General features: G+C 36.0%; 1 protein-coding gene across 1 annotated transcript in view; it reads left to right on the top strand.

Moving 5' to 3' along the window:
* Positions 1-22565, top strand: part of DNAJC13 (DnaJ (Hsp40) homolog, subfamily C, member 13) — a 120673-nt gene that overhangs the window by 63287 nt on the left and 34821 nt on the right. Inside the window, exons 27-41 of the mRNA XM_011977983.1 lie at positions 308-412; positions 1471-1673; positions 2651-2735; positions 6367-6521; positions 7028-7073; positions 8951-9105; positions 10469-10670; positions 12502-12617; positions 13450-13528; positions 14909-15044; positions 17429-17613; positions 18038-18112; positions 19084-19203; positions 20565-20744; positions 21454-21621. Coding sequence (XP_011833373.1) covers positions 308-412; positions 1471-1673; positions 2651-2735; positions 6367-6521; positions 7028-7073; positions 8951-9105; positions 10469-10670; positions 12502-12617; positions 13450-13528; positions 14909-15044; positions 17429-17613; positions 18038-18112; positions 19084-19203; positions 20565-20744; positions 21454-21621 — 2010 coding nt within the window. The remainder of the gene's footprint in view (positions 1-307; positions 413-1470; positions 1674-2650; positions 2736-6366; positions 6522-7027; positions 7074-8950; positions 9106-10468; positions 10671-12501; positions 12618-13449; positions 13529-14908; positions 15045-17428; positions 17614-18037; positions 18113-19083; positions 19204-20564; positions 20745-21453; positions 21622-22565) is intronic.

Below are 22565 nucleotides of genomic sequence, written 5' to 3' on the forward strand. Positions count from 1 at the left end.
CACCTCGCCCGGCTAGTTTTTTGTATTTTTTAGTAGAGACGGGGTTTCACCGTGTTAGCCAGGATGGTCTCGATCTCCTGACCTCGTGATCCGCCCGACTCGGCCTCCCAAAGTGCTGGGATTACAGGCTTGAGCCACCGCGCCCGGCCTGAACTCTTAAATCTTAAAATAAGGTCACTTAAAATTTCAGGTTAACTTTTAAAGGGATATAAACCCCTCCAAAGTACTGCTGTGCAACTTTGTTTTATGACATCTGGTCTCTTAGATTTCTGCCTTGGAAAATAATTTAAATATTTTTTAAACTTAGAGCAATGTAATTGAAGCTGCTCCAGATATGAAAAGAGAGAGTGAAAAGGAATGGTATTTTGGCAACGCAGACAAAGAAAGGAGTGGCCCATATGGATTTCATGAGGTATGTATCTTGGAGAAACTGTTTGTGAAGGTCTCAGCATTTCTTATGCACTCCTGCTTAGCGCTTATAGAGGTGTGGAAAATTTTAAAGCTGTCATTTAAATTCCTGTTATTAGCTCCAAGGGCCCTGCAACTCAGTTTCCACATGAAAAATGGAGAACCAAACATACATATAAAATTATGCCTTCAAGCCTTGTTTGAAAGTTGTTGTTATGGATGTAGCACTCAGGTTTTTAGTGACTTTAATGTAATAATTTCTGGCTGTGTGTAGTGGCTCACACCTGTAATTCCAGCACTGTGGGAGGATCACTTGAAGCCAGGAGTTCAAGACCAGCCTGGGCAACATAGCAAGACACTGTCTCTATTAAAATAAAAAATAATTAGCTAGGCATGGTGGTGCATGCCTGTAGTCTCAGCTACTTTGAGAGGCTGAGGTGGGAGGGTCGCGTGAGCCCAGGAGGTCGAGACTGCAGTAAGCCATGATCACACCACTGCACTCCAGCCTAGGCAATGAATAGTGAAACCCTATCTCCTAAAAAGAAAAAAAAAAAGCTCTCTTAGTACTTATGTCAAACTATAATGTTTCTATATGGTATGAACAAGTAAGTTTTAGTATGCAGTCTAAAATTCATTGAATATTACTCAGTCCAAGAACTGAGGACAATTTTCCTCTTTATCTTGATATTTGATCCTGCCTCCAATCTTTAGCCTCCTAGGCTCATTTTGAATTGGGGCAAAAATAGATTTATAGAGGACCAACCCTTCTGCTCTCATATAATTTAATTATTTAGCACTCCACCTATCATTTTTACTCCTTCCAGTATTCTTTATGCTCTGCAGGTTGACAAAGTGGTGGTAGGTTGTTTTTTCTGTTTTTTTGTTTTTGTATTAACCAAATTTGGGTTCCCAAAGGCCTGTCAACAAAACTTGATTTTCCTAAAATAGTGTACTTGCATGTTTGTTTCATAATTTAGTATATATTTACTATAAGGTAGAAAACATTAGTGAGGTTTTTCATTTTATTTTGTCTGTTTGTAATAATGCCTTCCATCCATTAAGATGCAAGAATTGTGGACCAAAGGAATGTTAAATGCAAAAACCAGATGCTGGGCTCAAGGCATGGATGGATGGCGACCACTTCAGTCCATACCCCAGCTTAAGTGGTGTCTCTTAGCCAGTGGACAGGCTGTCCTGAATGAAACTGACCTTGCTACCCTTATATTGAACATGTTGATCACAATGTGTGGATATTTTCCAAGCAGGTAAAATGTAATTGAATGTTTTCATGGATAATTGATACGCTTCCTTAGTAACATCATAGAATCAGTCTGGTGGTTTAAAACAAAGATTCCTATTTGTGGCCTTGGAGGAATGCTGCTTTGACCTTTGGCATTTTTTGAAATGGCTATAAAGAACTAAAACAGCTTTCTCTGGGAGATTTCAAATAATATTACAAAACTGAGACTTGCAATATTATAATTTCTGTGAATTGGTGTGAATGTTTTGAATTACACATACTGCAGTCCATAGACAGTGGTGAATGCCAGCTATTGATCTGACAGGCTAGCTATTCCTGCTATAGAAGGCAAATGTAGGCCCACATCTTGCCCCACTTGACCAGTAAAGGTGAGAATTTGTTCTCTAAGTCATAAATGTAACACTTGCATGGAACTTTTTAATCTTTATGAAATATTTACATATAAATCATTTTGATTCATTACTGTACTGAAGATATCTTGTGATGGAAATTACTGAGAAACTGTCACATATTTTAAAACACTTGAAGTTTTCATCGTTCCAGTTGAACTCAAAAATTATACAGTTAGTATTTAGAAATAAGGTAGCATTAAAATTAAAGCAATACTTAGAAAATACCAAACATAGTTAAATCAAGGTTTAAATTTATGTAACAAAGTTTGATATGCCCTTTGGGGGAAAATATCCACTGACAGTGTGTTGGACAACACCAAGTTTAATCAATTAAATAATAAACAAGAGTCTTTGGCTCTTCTAGGATACTGTTTTTCAAGGAAATCTTATGGAAGGAAATGAAGTCATATTAAGCAGCCAAATAGATTTAAACCAAAATACCTAATCATGTTCCCAGCTGTATGAGAGCTTAGTCTTCATTAACAAAAAAGTAAGGTAACCTGCTTCATGCCTAGTAGAATGTCATATGCTCTGAACATACAAATTTTAATAAATACATTAAATGTTGACGTGAGAAAATGTTTTCTAGGGATCAAGACAATGCCATCATTCGGCCTCTACCCAAAGTGAAAAGACTGCTGTCAGATAGCACTTGCCTTCCCCATATTATTCAGGTGAGTTACTTTTATGTAATCAAACTAGGAGCAATTTTAAGAATCATTTTGTCTTAATTTTATTATCAGTACCAGTCTTTGTTTTGTTGCAGTCTATTCCATTTTCAAAAAGCCTAAACAGGCCAGGTGTGGAGTCTCACACCTCTAGTCCCAGTGCTTTGGGAGACTGAGGCGGGAGGGTTGCTTGAGTCCAGGAGTTCGAGACTACTTTGGTCAACGTAGGAAGACTCCATCTCTACAAAAAAAAATAATAATAAGTAAATAACTGCTAGGCATGATGGCACACGTCTATAGTCCCTGCCCTTTGGGAGGCTGAGGTGGGACGATTATTTGATCCCAGGAGTTTGAGGCTGCAGTGAGCTGTGATCATGCCACTGCACTCCAGCCTGGGCAACAGAGCAAGACCTTATCTCAAAAAGAAAAGAAAAAGCCTGAACTTTGAATTACATTCATTTCACTTAATTTTTTATTTTTTTAATTTTTTTTTGAGACAGTCTCTCTCTGTTGCCCAGGCTGAAGTGCAGTGATGGGATCTTGACTCACTCCAGCCTTCGCTTCCCATGTTCAGATGATTCTCTTGCCTCAGTCTCCCGAGTAGCTGGGATTACAGGCATGCACCACCACACCCAGCTACTTTGTATTTTTAGTAGAGAAGGAGTTTCCCCATGTTAACCAAACTGTTCTCAAACTCCTGGCCTCAAATGATCCATCCGCCTTGGCCTCCCAGCGTGCTGGGAGTACAGGCGTGAGCCACCGCACCTGACTATTTCACTTACTCTTGAGTTGCTGAATAGCTGTGGAAGATTGAACCTAAACATAAGTTTCCAGATTCCAGAATTGTGCTAAAAGAGTTTATTTTTTACCTATTTTTAAAATCATACCTCTTTAATATCTGAAAAGTGATTTACTCCAGTTTGTGGTGTATGTTGATGTTGTTAATACTACTGGGAGGTACACCAGCAGGCCACAGGGGTGGACTTGGTGACTTATATCTTTAGTAATCACAGCAGTCTCACTAGCTTCTGCCCTAGATTTTGACTATTCTTAGTTATGTTTTCATTGATACCAATGATTCAAAGCAGTGAGTTGGAATTAATGTTATGCTGAGCACATTTCTTAAAAGGTTTCCAATCATCTCTTTTTCTTTTGCGTTATTCTGCTTTTTTGGAATTAAGCTATTTAAACTTCAGATTAGCATTAAACCCAAATAAGTCAGGTCCTAGAGATTTCAGGCAAATGTTTTTATTAAGTTCTATGCCAGTAATTTGTGCCATTTGTACCTTTCAGTTGTACATTGGTCTGCAATGGGAGAGAAGAGTTAACTCAGTTTATATATTTTTACATTCACTTATATACTACCTAAATACCTATGTAAGTCATTGATGCTGAAAAATACTTCTAAATACAATAGAATAATGCCCTACTTTTTTTTTTTTTTTTTTTTTTTTTTTTTTTGCCAATTTCTGTTATTTAAGCATACTCACATTTTAACATTTCTGTGCTTTTCTCTTGTGGACATTTCCATTCAGATCCTTCAGTGAAAAAGCACTGCAGTTATTGAGGACTCTAAACCATTACCACATCCCCCTCCCCATGGGGCCATGTGGCTGCATATGTGAGGTGATGCAGAGAGAGGAATGTGTTCTCCTTGATAGACCCTCTCAACATGTGGATAAAACACCACACCCAGAAGATCAGCCTCTCCCATTTTTCTAAGACTTACGAAACTGAAAGGAAAAAGTAAATACAAATGGCATTAAATTTCAGGCTAGGAAGGGTTGATTGAAAAACTTTTAAGAAATGTGCTCAGCATAACATGAAGCTTGGGGGAGGGAGGCTTTCTTTTAATTAACCAAAAATTTTCAGTAAGATCTGAACAACGTGATTACAGATATTTGTATTGATAAATCTAGCTTCTTTGAACAGTGTGTGACTCCTTTTTTTTTTTATATTGAGTTAAAAAAATATTTTTAAGAAGTTATTTTTGTTTTTCTCTTAATTTTTTATATTCTGGGAGACCCAAATCTTGCCAAAGCACAGTTAGGTGGCTATAGTACTTTCTGGGAACGTTATCTTCATTGGTTGGAAGGGATATCTATAATTCATTTGACTTTAAGAGCAGTACTCATTTTTACCATCTGATAGAGCTTCAGAATTTTTAGAGTGGTCCAAGATACAGTGAGTAAATGTTCTCGGTTTTCTAGTATAGTGATAGTTTGAAATACTCTGGGTGTGTGTGTGTACTGAATAAATGTTCTAGGTTTTCTAGTATAGTGACAGATTGAAATACTGTGGGTGGTTGGGTGTGTGTGTACGCTTGTGTGAGTGTTTGCTGCTAATTCCCATAATGTCAAGTCTTGAACTACTGCCATTAACACTAGGGAAAATCCTATATGACTGTATGTTTCTTTTTTAAAATATGTAATAGTATGAAACGCTTTAGCTAAATACCTTATGGAATACATAAGATACCAAAGCACAGAGAAATTTGAGTTATTTACTTAAAAGAACACATAGCTGTTTAGTCTCACATGAGTATAGAACTTTGGCCTCCTAATTTGAGCTACTTACTCTTTATTGTAAATAAATAAATTAATTAATTTATTTATTTTTTGAAATGGAGTTTTACTCCGTCACCCAGGCTGGAGTGCAGTGGGGTAATCTCTGCTCACTGCAACCTCATCCTCCTAGGTTTAAGCAATTCTTCTGCCTCAGCCTCCCAAGTAGCTGGGATTACAGGCACCCGCCACCACGCCCAGCTGATTTTATTTTTAGTACAGATGGAGTTTCACCATATTGACCAGGCTGATCTTGAACTCCTGACCTTGTGATCCACCTGCCTCAGTCTCCCAAAGTGCTCAGCTTACAGGCGTGAGCTACTGCGCCTGGCTATAATTTTTATTTTTATTTTTTTTATTTTTTTTTTTTTACTGGGAGCATTGGACCCAAAATTGAGGATTCATTGGAAGCAGGTGTTTATAGAAAATTGGAATGACACCTTTATTAAGCTTCATAGATAAAACTTATTAAATGTTTATCAGAAGTTTATTAATAGCAATTCTGTATGGTTTTTAATTAGCCCAGATTTATTAGAGTAATCCCAGAAATTCCCGTATTTGTAGCTCAGATTTCTAGAGGCCACATCTTTTGGTACTTTCTGGTAGAAGATGACTTGTTTACCCTCTTGCCTTTTACCTGCACTTCTGGATCTACTTTTTAGGCTGTTTCATTGATCATTATTTTCTGCTCTGCTCCTTGAGTTCTCAAGAAGCCTTCAAGGGATTGTTATGTCAGCTCAGCTGAATTGAAACAAACCGAGAAGTCTTTTTAGGAAGATTCTTGCACAAGAAGCAATATTACCTGTAACGTTATGGCAAAACTAGCTTCAGGCATGTTTGGGCTTTTCTGAATACATTTTGATCAACTCTCAATTGATTTTCTGCATTAAATGTTATAGAATGAATCATTTTTCAAATCTGTTGTGGGTCTGGTAGATGAGCTTACTGACTCCCATGGGTTTTTATTTTATAACTTACATAAGGAGCTATAACCTCAGCATGTGAAATAAAAAACCTAAAGTGATGATGCAGGTTTTTTACAACCCAATGAAAACATGTTAATTTTTTTTCAGCTACTGCTGACCTTTGACCCTATCCTTGTTGAGAAGGTTGCTATTTTGTTATACCATGTCATGCAAGATAACCCACAGTTACCCCGCCTTTATCTGAGTGGAGTATTTTTCTTTATCATGATGTACACAGGTTCCAATGTGCTTCCTGTTGCTCGGTAAGAACTTTAAGGGTAATCTATTTGAAAGTATTATTTGAATTTTACATGGACTGATTTAATTGAATTTTTTGTGAGTACATCATTGCTTTTATTAAGATTCTCATTACAAAGGCTATTTAAGTAATACTAAAGACTTGGAAAGTAGAAGAATGGGGGAAATTTACTCAGAATTGTACCACTATACCACATCTAGCATAAGAATGTATTATCTAGTATTTATGTATTTAATATAGCCATATTCATATTGTACATGCAGTTTTACATTTTGCTTGCTTAAAATTTAATAATTTTTTATATTGTCACATAGCTTTAATATTACTACACTTTAAAAATCTTTCTAGTTCTTGCCTTATTCAGAAATTAAGTAATTTGGGAATATGGATTTATGTGAGTTGCCATTTGTGAGTTTTATTTAGCTGTAAAAGATCTAGTCTTTAGAAAACTAAGGTTACAAAAACTAAATCGCTTTTTATATCTGATAGATAATTCATTTTTCTTTCTAGATTTTTGAAATACACACATACCAAACAGGCTTTCAAGTCAGAAGAGGTAAGCCAGATTAATCCTCTGAATGCTTAGCCCTGGGTAAGCTGTTTTGGCACTGTAAAGTTTCCTGAGCTGTGTATTATGTTTACTAGATTATAAGGACTTGAGGGCAGGTATTGTTTTACTCTGTTCTTACATCGTTCGTGGTACCTTGCACATATAAAGTCTAAGGTAATATTTTTAAAGGAAAATAAATGTCACTGACCCATTAGACTTAATATTGAGATTGCAGCTGTGAATTATAGCCTGACACCTCTATGAATATAAGTTGTTCTCTGTATAAGGTTTAGATTAGTGATTTTCGTAAATAATCCCCCTGAGTCTTACATTGTCAGCTAAAATTCAGGAAGACTTCAGCCTTTTTGTTCAGATCCCAAAGTGGCAGAAGTGCTAGGTTTCTTTTTCGAAGCTACTCAGTTTTTCACATGCTGTCAAGTGTTCTTGTCGTTTTACTGAGGAGTTAAGCTGGGAATTAAAAGAAAAACAAACAAACAAAAAAGACTTATTTAGGTAGTTTGGACAATCTAAATATCTACCTTTTACAAAGAGATATTTATTGTTGAAACTGAAGGATGTTTTGAAATATGTTCAGCTTTTCATGGAGCATGGACTTCTTTTTGGATCAGATAGGGCAGAATAATAAACCAAAACCAGACCACTGTTTAGAAAACTAACAGAGGAATGCTGGCACCACCTTGACAATAGACACTAAATTGTATGTTTTATAGAGCAGCCAGTGAAGCCCTAGAAAGTGACCCATTTGTCTGATATGAAAGATGCCCATGGCAGCATAATTTCCACAGCTTTATACAAATAGAAAATGAGAATATAAACAAGTTTAAAAAGTCTCTGATGATAGTACCTTAATGTAGTATTTGACATTTGGGCATTCTTTTTCTTCCTTTATTTCTGTGCCATTATGCATAATGTAATTTTTTCCAAATTTTATATTAGAAATGATTTATATCATTTCAGCTAACAGTATTTTGAATAATTATAGCAAAACAGTATTTAAAGCACAAATCTGGATGTTTGAATTACCAAATAATAGTATTCAAGAATACAACTAGCAATTCTTTACCCAAAAGTTTAACAGATAGTGAATTTGTTACTCTTATTAGCAGAAAGCCTGAAAATATTCATCTTCTAATTTGTCTTTGCACCACATGATAAAACCATGTTTGGGTTTTTTCCCTTGTCTCTTTGTTTTATCCTAGATAAGTAAAATGTCTTAAATTTTCCTAGAAGGAAATAAGCATTTATTTGTATAAATCCTAGCTAGCCCTTGGGATTTTATTTCCGTTGAATAAAGAAATGAGTTTAAAATTTAGTATGGTCATTATCCTGACCCCATTTGGCCTGCCAGAGGATATGGACTTCTCAAAACAGTTAATTATAATTACTTTAAGTAGAAATTCTCCATCTAGATCCTAGCTGCATTTCATGAGGACAGGCTCTTAATGATCTTCTGAACTTATTTTTGAAAACAGAAGCAAGTACAGGTGGGACCTATAGCCAACAATATAATGCAGGATAATTGATGTAAATCTTTGTGGGATATTCCTCCTGTTTGTCCATTACTGTTACACGTGGTCAAAGGCCAGTCATCCTAAATAATACTGGCAGCTTGTGACACTTAAAGCTAAGACTGCTGCAGTACCAGAGGCTGTTGGTTCTGCCTTAGAATGCCAAGCCAGTTTGTACCAGATACCTTCCACTCACATTTTGCTGTGTTTCCATCTACATTCCCAAAGCATAAAAGCAATTTTTTCCAATTGTATTCCTTTCTTAAAGTGTTCTCTAACCATAAATCATTTATTAGAAAATTGAAAGATAACTTTAATGTTTTTGACTACCTTTTGTTTTGTTTTGTTTTGAAGACAAAAGGACAAGATATTTTTCAAAGAAGTATACTTGGGCACATTCTACCTGAAGCAATGGTTTGTTACTTAGAAAATTATGAACCTGAAAAGTTTTCTGAGATTTTTCTAGGAGAATTTGATACTCCAGAAGCAATCTGGAGCAGTGAAATGAGGTAAATAACCAGTTGATTGATTGATTTGTATTTATAATTTAGTCTTTGCTGCTCGCCATCTGCTTTAACTTCTGTTAAAAGACATGTTTTCACTAGTTTTATAATCTAAAATGGCAGTAATCATTGATGCCAAATCAAATGATGGATTTCCATAAGGCCTTAAGGTTTTCTGTGTTCTAACAAGATTTGACAAAATTACTATTACCTTAACAGAACGTTGTATAACAGTAGGGCCTACCAACCACTGGTACTTCTTAAATCAGTTCAGAGAACTAGTAAGATTTTAGGTAATGAACTGATAATATATATAGGAAATTGGGATAAAATCAAGACATACCTCTGGCTATTTGGAAGTAGGACTATACTCCCACTAATTAAAAACTATGCCCACATAATTTGGATCAATGGATCAGACCAGAGATACCCGAAATTATTCTAGAATGTGGGCTCCCTTACCCCAACACCTTTTTGCCCTTAATCTGGAGGTTAGCATTCCTAAGGTATGTCTTTATTGGCGGGGGAGTGCCGTAGGAGAAACCTGTGAAAACACAGAAAAAGGAAAGTTTCAGAAGCAGATGACAATGCCCAGCCAGTTTCTGTTCAGACAAGGCTTGACACTTCATAGTTCCAGTGTCAAGGTTGTCTCTTTTTGGAGAACCCCTCAGTTCCCCTAGCTGGATGGCATTAGATCTTCTATGTCAATCACTGATCCTCGTCAGACTGCACACACTCTTTGCCACCTGCTTGTTATCATTTGACTTGTTGTCCTATGGGCTTGTCATGTGTTAGCCACCAATTTGAATATATTCTGTATGGCAGTCATATTTTTCATTGGGAAAAAATATGTAACAATATTAATAAATTACCAACACAGTTCTTCTGTGTAATATTTTTCTCCTGAGATTGGCTAATATAAGGCCCTATCTAAAAGATGGATTGCTCTTTGTGCTGATAAGTTTCTGCTTATCTGAGGCCAGATCCTAGACTACAGTAAGTTTGTTGAAATACATGCCATCTAGTGAGCTTCTTTGGATAATAGCAAGTTTGAGTTTCCTAGCTACACCCTCATGCATTCAGATGCGTACCATTTGCCCTTCTAATGGCTGATTTTTTAATAGGAAGGACTGAGAGTATCAGCCCTTTTCTCTATGATCTTCTTTACAGATAAGTATCATAGATAAGTTTTTTCCATGTTTATACAATAAAATGCCCAAAGTAACATATTTAAAAGCTCTCATTTTAGGATAGTAATTGAATTATTCTATAGATGATTCATATAACTATCTTGCATGATTATGTATCTTAACCTTCTCTTTAAAATAATCCCTTCATAAAGCTTGACTGGAGGTTTTTATGATTGTAGGCGCCTCATGATAGAGAAGATTGCTGCCCATCTTGCTGATTTCACACCTCGCCTTCAGAGTAACACAAGAGCACTTTATCAGTATTGTCCCATTCCTGTGATCAACTATCCACAACTAGAAAATGAACTGTTTTGTAATATTTATTACCTCAAACAACTGTGTGATACACTCCGATTTCCAGATTGGCCAATTAAAGACCCAGTAAGTCAGTAGTTTAATTTGTGCTGCCTTAAGCCACGAAAAAAGGCCTCTAAACACTTCTGAGTATTTTGTCCTCCTGCAGTAAGAAGGAGAATAGCTTTCTTAAGTATTCCTTCTCAAGCACTAAGCACTGTGCGACTCTGAGTATAGTTCATTATATTTGGGTAGATCTCACGTTGAAAGATAATTTTTTAAGGAGTATTAAGAATATTGCAATCTTTGTCTTTTGTGACAAAGACAAAACAAACTTCATGCAGATAACATAATTATATGTATATAGTATGACATACTAGAATAGCTTGGTGGAAGCTTGTCTTTATTGCAGGTTGATTAATCTCACAGATGGTGGAGTTAGCCAGTCTGGGATTGAGTTTCAGCTGGACCATTAACATTTAATAACTCTATTTAATGGCCGGGCGCGGTGGCTCACGCTTGTAATCCCAGCACTTTGGGAGGCCAAGGCAGGCGGATCACGAGGTCAGGAGATCGAGACCATCCTGGCTAACACGGTGAAACCCCCTCTCTACCGAAAATACAAAAAATTAGCCGGGCGTGGTGGCGGACGCCTGTAGTCCCAGCTACTCGGGAGGCTGAGGCAGGAGAATGGTGTGAACCCGGGAGGCGGAGCTTGCAGTGAGCGGAGATGGCGCCACTGCACTCCAGCTTGGGCAACAGAGTGAGATTCCGTCTCAAAAAAAAAAAAAAAAAAAATCTATTTAATATTCAGTACATTGCTTATTTGTCTAAACCTCAGTTTTCATCTCTAAAATATTGGTAATAATAGCAGCTATCTGGTGGTGTTTGTGAAGATTATTAAGAATTCACATAAGCATAATTCCTGGCACGCATAAGAGGCAATGAGTGTGACCTGCTCAATTATAAAACAGTATGCACTGTTGACCAGTCCAGAGTGCCCTTGGGACCCCTCTAACCTGAGTCTTTGTTTATCTGTGGGCACCTGTGCCCATGTTGTTCTGTTACCGTGGTGGAACTTACACCATTAATACCATCTAAAAGATTTCAGAATAATCGCCATTTGTACTGCAAGTCACCGCCTCTTTACAATGCAGTGACCAAAAAAACGCAGGTAGACTCGGGTACTTATTCAGGATTCAACGTGAGATACTAGATATGGGCTTTTTAGTCAGACCTAGGTTTTAATCCAGCTCTACCACTGAACTGGGAAACATACAGCTAGCTCTTAGAATCTCAGTGTTTTTATTTATTGATGAAATTTTAGGCAAGAATTAAATTTGATAGTCTGTAAAGTACCTAGCTCCTTGGCTTGTAGGCAGGCCATAAATATTAGATCTTTTTTTCCCATTTGCTAACCAGATTCCCTTGTGTTCTCTATCCTTTACATTTATTTGAATGCTAGCATACCTATAATTATGTTAGATCACCTTGAGAAGCACACCACAATATACTGCTTGCTTTCTTCCTACAGTGTATCATCTAATTTTGATGTCTTTCGTGGTTTCTGGACACTTTAAAACTTCTAGGTTTTATCTTTCACCCATAAAGATAACATGTTAAAAAAAAAAATCTTAATTCTTCCTGGGTTTAATTCGAAGCCTAATATATAACACAAATTGGCAGAGAATTTAAAAAATTTTTTAAATAGAGGAATATTGCCTTGTAACAAATACCTTGCTCTGCCCAACTATATAGCAGTGCTCAGGTGATTTTGGTTATTTGTATTTCAGAAAGCTGTTAATTGGACAGCTAAAAGTATCCATTTAAATAAATACAGCGCAATGATTCTATAACTTAAAAATTAGACTCTGAAATAGTTTTACTTTGATATAAATTTTAATCTTTTGTCTTTAAGGTTAAGCTACTAAAAGATACTCTTGACGCCTGGAAGAAAGAAGTAGAGAAGAAGCCACCTATGATGTCAATAGATGATGCTTATGAAGTGCTTAATCTGCCTCAAGGACAGGGACCGTGAGTTGTTTTCAGTACAGTAGCAAATGTCTGTCCCACCTTAAAGTATCAGTATCAAAGACTAAGTTATATTTAAATCAATCATTTTAAAATCTTTTGCCTGTATTTTGATATGTACACCTTGGGAATAACCATATGGAACTATATCTGTGTGACTTTGGTTTATTGCAAACTTATTAGCCAAATTGTGTCCTCCTCTTCTTGCTGGTACATTCATTTCTCTATTAATTGGAAAAATGTATGTCGAGTACCTAGCACCATATCTGACACTCAGTTGCCATTCACATATTCATTTTTTCCCTTCCTTTTGTAATTTGTGTCACACATGTGGAAGAGATTTGATAGCAATATACCTAGGACACCAAATGACAGATTATTGAAGAATGCAGATTTGTCTTATCAGTGAAGTTTTATATAGACTAGGTATGTTATGGAAAAATTGTTTGAAAACTTAAGTATAGACTAAAACTGTATATTTTGTCAAGACTGATATAATAACTTAGAATTATAGAATTTGATATTGGCATTTTGGACATTTTGACAAGTTAGTGGATTTTTAACAATATATTTTGTAGTTCTTCCAACTCAAGTATAATTTCATAATTTAAAGTGAATCCGTAGGGAACTTTTAGGTTTTATCTTTCACCCGTAAAGATAACATGTAAAAAAATATATATTAAAAAAAAATTCTTCCTGGGTTTAATTTGAAGACTAATATATAATCATATACAATTCTTGATACAAGTAATATTCTTAAAATATTTTAGATGGTTTTGTAAACATTTTTTCTTGTGCCTTACTATACTCATAAAACAATTTTCCTGTTTAACAGGCATGATGAGAGCAAGATTAGGAAAGCTTACTTCAGACTTGCACAAAAGTATCACCCTGATAAGAATCCAGATGGGAGGGTATGTACTGCTATTGGAATTAGGGCATTGGGCTGACTTCCTCTTGCTCTACTATTATTTAGTAGGAGAAAGTATATTACCTTCTGTGCCAGTACCTGCCTCATAATACATACCCAGTGTATGTTTAATAAACTTCTAACCACATGCCCATAGCTTCTGTATGGATGATGCTCCCTCAGTTTACCAGAAGAGTGGCCTTTATGACTAGTAACTTACAGGTTTTATTGTGTCTCCTTATCCATGTCTGTTTCAGAATTAACTCTAATGGGCAATCATAAGAATAATTGAAAATAAGGAATGCAGGGGAACTTAATTTATTTGTAGGTTGTAGGTGATACCATTGCTATTCAGATTGCTTTGGGCAATTTATGTAATTTTTTCCAATGACATCCAATTTCATATCACTCTAACTGAAAAAATAGAAAATTTGGTTCAGATTTTAAATCATCATTCCCTGATGCCGCCTCATCCAATGAAGTTTGATAAAAGATGAAATCACATAAGAACCACCAAAACCAGGACTCTGTTGCTAGAAACTTGGAATAATTTCCACTGGGTTCAAGGTCTGGTTTTCACTGGAAAAAAAAAACAGAGACAGTATTCCTGAATGAGAAGACGTGACATTGAAAAGATCTGACTTTTATATGTTTAAGGTATTTTTAATCAAAACCCTAGGGAGTTTTTTGAGAACCTCATATTAATTCAAATTCATCTAGGAGAAAAATAAAGGAAGAAATTTTGAAATCTGTTTTAAATTGCTAGACTTAACTTACCAGATATTATAACACTTCATAAAGCTACAATAGTAAAACAATATGATACTCACACAAGAATCAACATATAGATCAACCAAACATACAGTGTAACAGTTTAAGAGCATGGAGTTAGGAGGCCGACCTGGCTGTACCTCTCAGCTCTGCCACCAATTAATTTTGTGTCCTTAAGCAAGCTATTACATCTAAGTTGCAGCATCCTCATGTAAAAAAATGAGGATAATAATGGTACACAGTTTACATGGCTGTTTGAGGATTAAATGAGATTATGGCATTTAGCACAGTGCTTAATAGTAGCTCATAATTTTTGTTATATAGATGCAATCTGTCTCTAGTTGTATGAGTTTAACATGATGTGTTTAAGGATACATTTAATATTCTTATTTGAAGAATTTTTCAGTAAATGGTACTGTGATCATTAGACAACTATTTGAAACAACGTTTCACCTTAACAGTATACCAGCTAGATTACAGTTGGAATGAATTCCTTAATATAAATAATAAAATAATAGCTGAAGTTACTGATAAAATACAAACCATGTATGTTGTTTAAGTTGAATTTTGGGACGTTCCAAATTAACATTAAATTATCTTTGGTTACATATAGGACATGTTTGAAAAAGTAAATAAAGCATATGAATTTTTATGTACCAAATCAGCAAAAATAGTGGATGGACCAGATCCAGAGAATATAATTTTAATTCTAAAAACACAGAGCATCCTCTTCAACCGTCATAAAGAAGGTAAGATGTCTGTTCTCAGATTTTAATTTATCCTCCAGCTAACCCTATCACAGCTAACCCTATACCATATTACCTGTTTCTGCAGCATATTTTAATAGATTCAGAATTATTGTTGCAAAAGACTCTTGGAATTGTGTTTTAAATAAAGGAAAATGTAGTTTTCTAAAGAAAGGCCCAAAATATTGTTTTATATCTTCCCCTTCATACCTATGTTTTTCAGTATTTTGCATTTCTGACATCTTCGTTCTGTGCAGTTATTTGGTTAGTTTTTGTGTTTAGCCATTTAGTAGCAAACGTATTAAATGAGATCTAGAATGGAATCTGGAATTTAAAGATCATTTCATGTTTTTCTTAAATGACATATGAAAGCCTATCATAACTTTAAAAGCCTCTGAAGGTTAAAAACACCAAGAGCATTCAGGTTTTTTAAAAGCAGTAGAAACTTCAAATGATGATGTACTTCTCATATATTCTATTTCCTATTGTAGCTCTCAGGACCCTCTAGTCCTGTGGGACAGTTTGAAGAACACTGGTATAGATGAAATAGGTATGATTTCAGATTATAGGATTATCCAGTGTTTGTGGGGCCATTTGCAGTAGCCCTAACAGTAGCAGTCCAGAAAGCCAAGAGTACGTTCAAAACGTCCCCCTTTGTTGGTGATGAGGGGTTGGGTTCAATATAGCAGATGCCCATTGGCTTGGGAACTGAACTTGATTTACAGCACAAAGTGGGAGAGCCATTTGCAATGGGATGTTGGGAGAGAAGGAAGAGGACTGTGGGGATTTGAGATAAGCATGGAGAGTGTTGGGTAACTAAAGACAAGAGATGGGGTTGCAGTTTAAGTATTTGAGGGGACAGCCTGAGGATCTAGCAGCTGGATTATTAAAGAGAGCACTGATTAGTTGATTTACTTTTACATGAGTTTAACAAAAAGTTTATAATACATTTTAGTTATATAGCATTTACCACTAATCGGAATGAGTTTAGAAACCTTTTTCAAAACCCTTGGTTGTCTTTTAATGCTGATAACTAAATTATTAGCCACAAGATACAATTATGGCCCATACTGGTTTCTCTGTTAACAAGGTCATCTTTAACTTTTCCCAAGGTGGGGTTATACCCAAGAAGCTCTGAGGTGGAGGTCCTGATCCGACAGGACTTAGTTATTCACTGTTCTTTCTTACCATATATATGTCACTTTTTTTTTTTTTTTTTTAGGAAAATTAGGACCTGTTCCAAGGGACCTTTTTTAAAAAAGCCAGTTTAGAAATGAGTTTTAAGGCAGTTTATTGGTCAGCCTCAAAAGTCAATAAGATTTATGCTGATTTCAATTTGGAATTACGGAGATACTTTTAAAGTCACAGCCAATTAATTTGCATCTCTCTGCCTAATAGGTTAGATTGAAAAAAGAATATGGAAAGAAAGGAGTAATTAGGCATGTTGGTTTACTAGCTTTCACTTTTAAATTTGGTTATTAAATCATAGATTTAACTAAATGTAGTTTAACTTTCTGTTTTGTACTTCTAGTAAGAAATTGTATTCAGTGTTTTCAAATTGAAGAAAATACTGGTAAAAATTTAAGATAACTGGTAAAATAGAAAAGAGCACTTGTTATCCAGAAAACTTAATACAAAATATTCACTGTCATTTAAATATCTTCAATCTTTTTTCTTTATAAAGATGTGCATATAATATTAATAGAATTTCTGGTGCATTTGCTGTACCTTGCAGTCTATGATGAGGTGAAAAGTTACAAAAATCAGCATAGAAAGTAGGTATCCAGCAAAGGATCAAAACTATACACCAAGGGCAGTTAATTTACCAGAAAATGTTATTTTTCTAGTGGAAACATTTTAGAAAAATAACTAAGTTTACTAGAAAGGAAAGATCCAAGGGATTTTATAGTAGGTTTAATTTCTTTTTTATCAACTGGAATGAGGAGACATTTAAGATGTTAAGATAAAATAGTTTATCTTTTTTTTTTTTTTTTTTTTGAGATGGAGTGTCGCTGTGTCGCCCAGGCTGGAGTGCAGTGGCGAGATCTCCACTCACTGCAAGCACTGCCTCCCGGGTTCACGCCTTTCTCCTGCTTCAGCCTTCTGAGTAGCTGGGACTACAGGTGCCCGCCACCACGCCCGGCTAACGTTTTCGTATTTTTAGTAGAGACGGGGTTTCCCTGTGTTAGCCAGGTTGGTCTCTATCTCCTGACATTGTGATCTGCCCACCTCGGTCTCCCAAAGTGCTGGGATTACAGGTGTGAGCCACCGCGCCCGGCCCCATTTTTATTTTTTTAAGGCAACATAATTGAACATGGTATCAAAATTGAAACCACAACATAATTAATTTTGTTTCATTTTTCTAACACTAACATTGGTTATTTCAGATTTACAGCCTTATAAATATGCAGGATACCCCATGCTTATTCGGACTATAACAATGGAAACTTCAGATGACCTCCTTTTCTCAAAAGAATCACCATTGTTGCCTGCGGCTACAGAGCTAGCTTTCCATACTGTCAACTGTTCAGCCCTCAATGCTGAAGAGCTCAGAAGAGAGAATGGACTAGAGGTAATACGGAGTGACCTTTGTGCTTTTTAAGCCAGTTTACACACATTATATGACTCTTGGCAGTGAAGAATTTAGCAAGTACAAATGCAGATTCTTTAGTTTATTTCAGCAGATAACACAATATTTTCTTTATTCTCATACCAAATTAAAGATAGAAGTGGAGCTTTATTTCATAATGTGTGTTGGAAAGCGTTGGGTTCAAAACTGATAATGGTAATATTGTTTACAAAGTAGCTTATTAGAAATGCGTAAAAAAAAACTTTTAGGAGTCCTTTGTTTACTATTTATTTAGCAAATGTTGATCAAACATTTATGTATCAAATATTTAACATTAAAGGGTTATTTATATTTTATTACTGCTAGAAAAGGCCTTTCAGACTTGAAGTCAAAATGGAGAGTTAATAGCTGACTTCTTCCTCTGCAGGTGTTACAGGAGGCATTTAGTCGCTGTGTGGCTGTCTTGACTCGTTCTAGTAAACCAAGTGACATGTCAGTACAGGTGAGGCTAAAACCTGTGGTTCCAAGAAAATTGCACTAGATCAGTGGTTCAGATTTTAACGTATATGAGAATCAAGTGGAGGGCTATTTCAACTGTGGGTTGCAGAGCTCCACCCCACCCCAAGTTTCTGATTTAGTGGGTCTAGGGTGGTGGCCTGAGAGTATGTTTTTATAACAAGTTTCCAAGTGTCATTGATGCTGCTGATCTGTGTATCAACTGCACTAAAGCACTTGTGATCTGTTGGCTTAAGTTTTCTTTCTAGAGAAGAGTTTATTGAACCTGTATGTTTCCATTAGCCAGCTTTATGCCATTCTTGTTTCACATATCTTCCATCCCTCATTTTCCTATCCCTAGTATTTTAACTGGCTTAACATTTAAGGTTATAAGATAGGAAATTCATCAGGAGTTCATTAAGAGCTTTGTAGAGCGTGTCTTTTTATTTGGCCTTTTGCTTATGCCAGCAAAATTCAGAATATAAAACGAGTACTGGCTGTTGAGTTCCATCCTCTATTTTGAAGTCCATTGTGTAAATAAAATTGTGATATTCTGTTACGTTAGTAAACTATACAAAAATACCTTAATCCAGAGGCCAACAAACTTTTAAAATAAAGGTCCAGGGAGTAAATATATGAGTGTTTCAGGCTTCATAGAGTCTCTGTTACGTTTTCTTTTGTGACTTTTTTACAGCCCTTGAAAAATCTAAAAACCATTCTTAGCTCTTTGGTAGTACAAAGACCATGGTCAGTTTGGCCCATGGGTTGTAGTGGCTGTGGTTTGCCAACTACCCCAGCGTTTATAGATCTTGATGAGAAAGACTAGTGATATAGTAAAGACGTTCTATTTAATTTTGGAGCATTGTATATACCATTAAGCATTATTCACAAATCTCTGCTGGTTTGATTTCTAATGTGTTAAATAAGGAATGCCTATGTGACTCTACTGGTTTTTTTGCTCTGTTGTGTTGTCTGTAGGTGTGTGGACACATAAGTAAATGCTATAGTGTGGCTGCTCAGTTTGAAGAATGCCGAGAGAAGATCACGGAAATGCCTAGCATTATCAAGGATCTCTGTCGGGTACTATATTTTGGCAAGGTAGAGTTAATCTTTAATGCTTTCTAGATATAGAGACAGCAAAGTGTCTTTTTGTCAACTAGCCAGTTCCTAATTTATAAGCACATTGTTTTCTAAAAGTGTTTTTCACAGAAGCCTTGCTGTAAATGGAGGCTTTGTTTCTAGGCTGGCCTGCAAAGAGTAAGACTAAATTGATATAGCTAAAGGGAAGTGGGTTCCATCTGAACATTGGAATGAGTGGCAGGGAGAAAAGAGAAGCCCGTAATAAATAAGTCTATTAAAAGCAAAAGGCCAGTCCAGTGTGGTGGCTCACGCCTGTAATCCCAGCAGTTTGGCAGGCCGAGGTTGGCAGATCACTTAAGATCAGGAGTTCGAGACCAGCCTGGCCAACACTGCAAAACCCTGTCTACAAAAAGTACAAAAATCAGCTGGATGTGATGGTACGCGCCTGTAATCCCAGGTACTTGGGAGGCTGAGTATTTGGCTGAAGAACAAGCAACTCCAGAAAATTCAACCATAAGGAGAAGTTTAGTGGCATGCTGACACCCTATGTTGCTAGAAAACTTGCTGTGGCTAGTGTGACTGAGGTATGTGATTCAGAGTTAGCCTGGGCCACTACGCTCCAGCCTGGGCAAGAGATTGAGACCCTGTCTCAAAAAAAAAAAAAAAAAAAGAAAGAAAAGAGAGGGGGCCATTAAAACCTGAAAACTGGAGAGTTCAGGCACTGCTTGGTGGGAAAGGCTTTAGAGATCTGAGAACTTACTATTTCCTCCCAATCTAGACCTGAGGAAGGTTGACTCTGGGTAGATGTGATAGTTGACTGGGAGGGAGAGAGAGATGTCTTAGATAACTGGGCAGAGTGAGAATTGTCTTGAATAAAATAGGATTGAGATGCTGATCTCATACTAAAGTATCAATAAGTGAGGGAACTGATGAAAGTATCTCCTCTACTATATCTACTTGATGTCCTTAGAAGTATTTGATTACAGAATAGAAACTCTGACATAAATCTTTACAACTGCACAAAAGTTATTGTTATATTTAAGATCATTAGCATGTAAGTTGCTATTGATGCCATGTCACTATTTTTAAAAATTAAAAATAGAAGAAATGAAACAGGAAACTATTCCCAAGTCTTCTGACACTAGCCTTAAAGGTTGTAATTCTGGTATCTCGTTATGAGGTCACTTTTAATTTTAGGCTTTAAAGGATATAGGATTCAGATTTAAATTGGAATTGAAAATATAAGAAGAGGTAAACATTTTACAAAATAACGTAGTTAGCTTGACATACACGCATAACCGGTTCCTCTTAGTTTTGTTTTGTTTTTTTTTTTTTTTTTTAAACTCTGCAACACTTATTCTCTCATTCTTTTTTCTCAGAGTATTCCCCGGGTGGCTTCTCTTGGGGTAGAATGTGTCAGTTCTTTTGCCGTGGATTTCTGGCTACAGACACACCTATTTCAGGCTGGAATTTTGTGGTATCTGCTTGGTTTTCTGTTTAATTATGACTACACACTAGAAGAGAGTGGCATTCAGAAAAGTGAAGAAACAAACCAGCAGGTAACTTTAACGTTGCTTTAATATTGAATTTGAACCCAAACTATAGGTTAGTGCTAAACTAATGCAAAGCAAAGCTGCAGCTATCCAGAGTCCCCAGAGATAAATTGTTTTTCAGGAAAATTAGGTTTATAGCTTTTTAAGACCCAAAACTTCTAGTCGTAATTGCTTATGCTGAAAGGATTCAAGGCAAGGGAATTTGCAGTGGCATTTGCTGGACATAATTTAATACTTTCTTAATTACTCGGAGTCAACTTTATGATTGCAAAATTATGGTTGTGTAACACAGGACAATATAATGTTACCATCAGGCAATTGAGGCTAGCTCCCCTAAATACTTGAGTACTTATCTGATTTTTATAGATTTTTTTTGTCTCTTCTATGTGCTCTCATTTATTGCTCATATTGTAAATGTGTGCTTCTAGCAGGCAGGGCTGCCTACCTATCCCCTCCTTCCCACATTACCACCAAATGTGCTTCTTCCTGTTGTCTGTTAGATATACTGCATTGGGTATAAGTTAGTCCTTCTTATAAATAAAAAACAAGCCCCAACACGTAAACTTCCTGATATCAATGTTAGGTACTCTTGTACCCTTTTTGTTTGGTTGGCTTTTTACTCCTTAAATATGTTCCATATAGTGTGATTCGGTAAAGTTATAGTAGCTGTGTAAGATAACAGATCTACTTTAACAACTTAATTTTTTTGTAACAGGAGGTAGCCAACAGCCTTGCCAAACTGAGTGTCCATGCTCTGAGTCGCCTTGGAGGGTATTTGGCTGAAGAACAAGCAACTCCAGAAAATCCAACCATAAGGAAAAGCTTAGCTGGCATGCTGACACCCTATGTTGCTAGAAAACTTGCTGTGGCTAGTGTGACTGAGGTATGTGCTTCAGAGGTGGCCTAGGTTTTAATGAATAGTGCAAGATCCTTTAAGCAGTAAAGTAATACAATAATATTGATCTAGGAAACCTAAAAATTAAGAACGTTCACATTTGTTCTCTCAAGCAAGAAACTCACTTTATAATTGCTTGATGCTAATGATGTCAGTTCTGCAAGTCCAGTTTTTGCGAGGGCAAATTAACTTTGTTTCTCAGCTGTGGAGCCCATCATAATTCTTACCAACCTTGAGTCACAAAGGGACAGGACAAGAGAGTGAAGTTGAAATGGTGTTTCACAATGGCAGACTACTGGGAGACAGGAGACCCAGAGTCTATTTCAAGCTATTTATTGTAAGCCATAGCTTATTCAGATGCAGAGTTAAAATCCTGAAAGTAAATACATATATACATGTGTACATGTATATGTATCTACGTACATACATAGATGCATTACAAAAATCAGTATGACATGATAGATCTCCCAACCTCTTTAACTTCTTTTGCAAGGATTATTGAGAAATAATCTAAGAATATAGCATTAAAGAATTAGATAAACTATAGAAATCCGTTAAATAGGTTACTATTATCCTTTAATTGTGAAAAGAGTGCTGAAAGACATTAAAAGATTTTAAATGAAGACCCTAGATCCTATTTTTGGTATAACAAAATAAATGGATTGATAGATTTGTACCAATATGTTAACTGTAATTATTTTTGAATGGCAGAATTGTAGGCAGTTTTTCTTTTGTTTCCTCTAATGATGAACTGTTACTTTTGTAAGTGACAAAATCCTCAGGTGTCCAAAGTAATTTTACAACTTTTAAACAGCTTATTTGTTTTTAATCCAATGTGATTGAGTCCAGTTTTCAGTGCTTGCCATGCTTTTCAGTCCCCATGTGTGAAAGGCAGTGGCTCTAGATGCCACTGTTTGTTTTTTTTTTTTTTT

This window comes from Mandrillus leucophaeus, unplaced genomic scaffold (genome assembly GCF_000951045.1).
Source record: "Mandrillus leucophaeus isolate KB7577 unplaced genomic scaffold, Mleu.le_1.0 Scaffold186, whole genome shotgun sequence".
NCBI lineage: Eukaryota > Metazoa > Chordata > Mammalia > Primates > Cercopithecidae > Mandrillus > Mandrillus leucophaeus.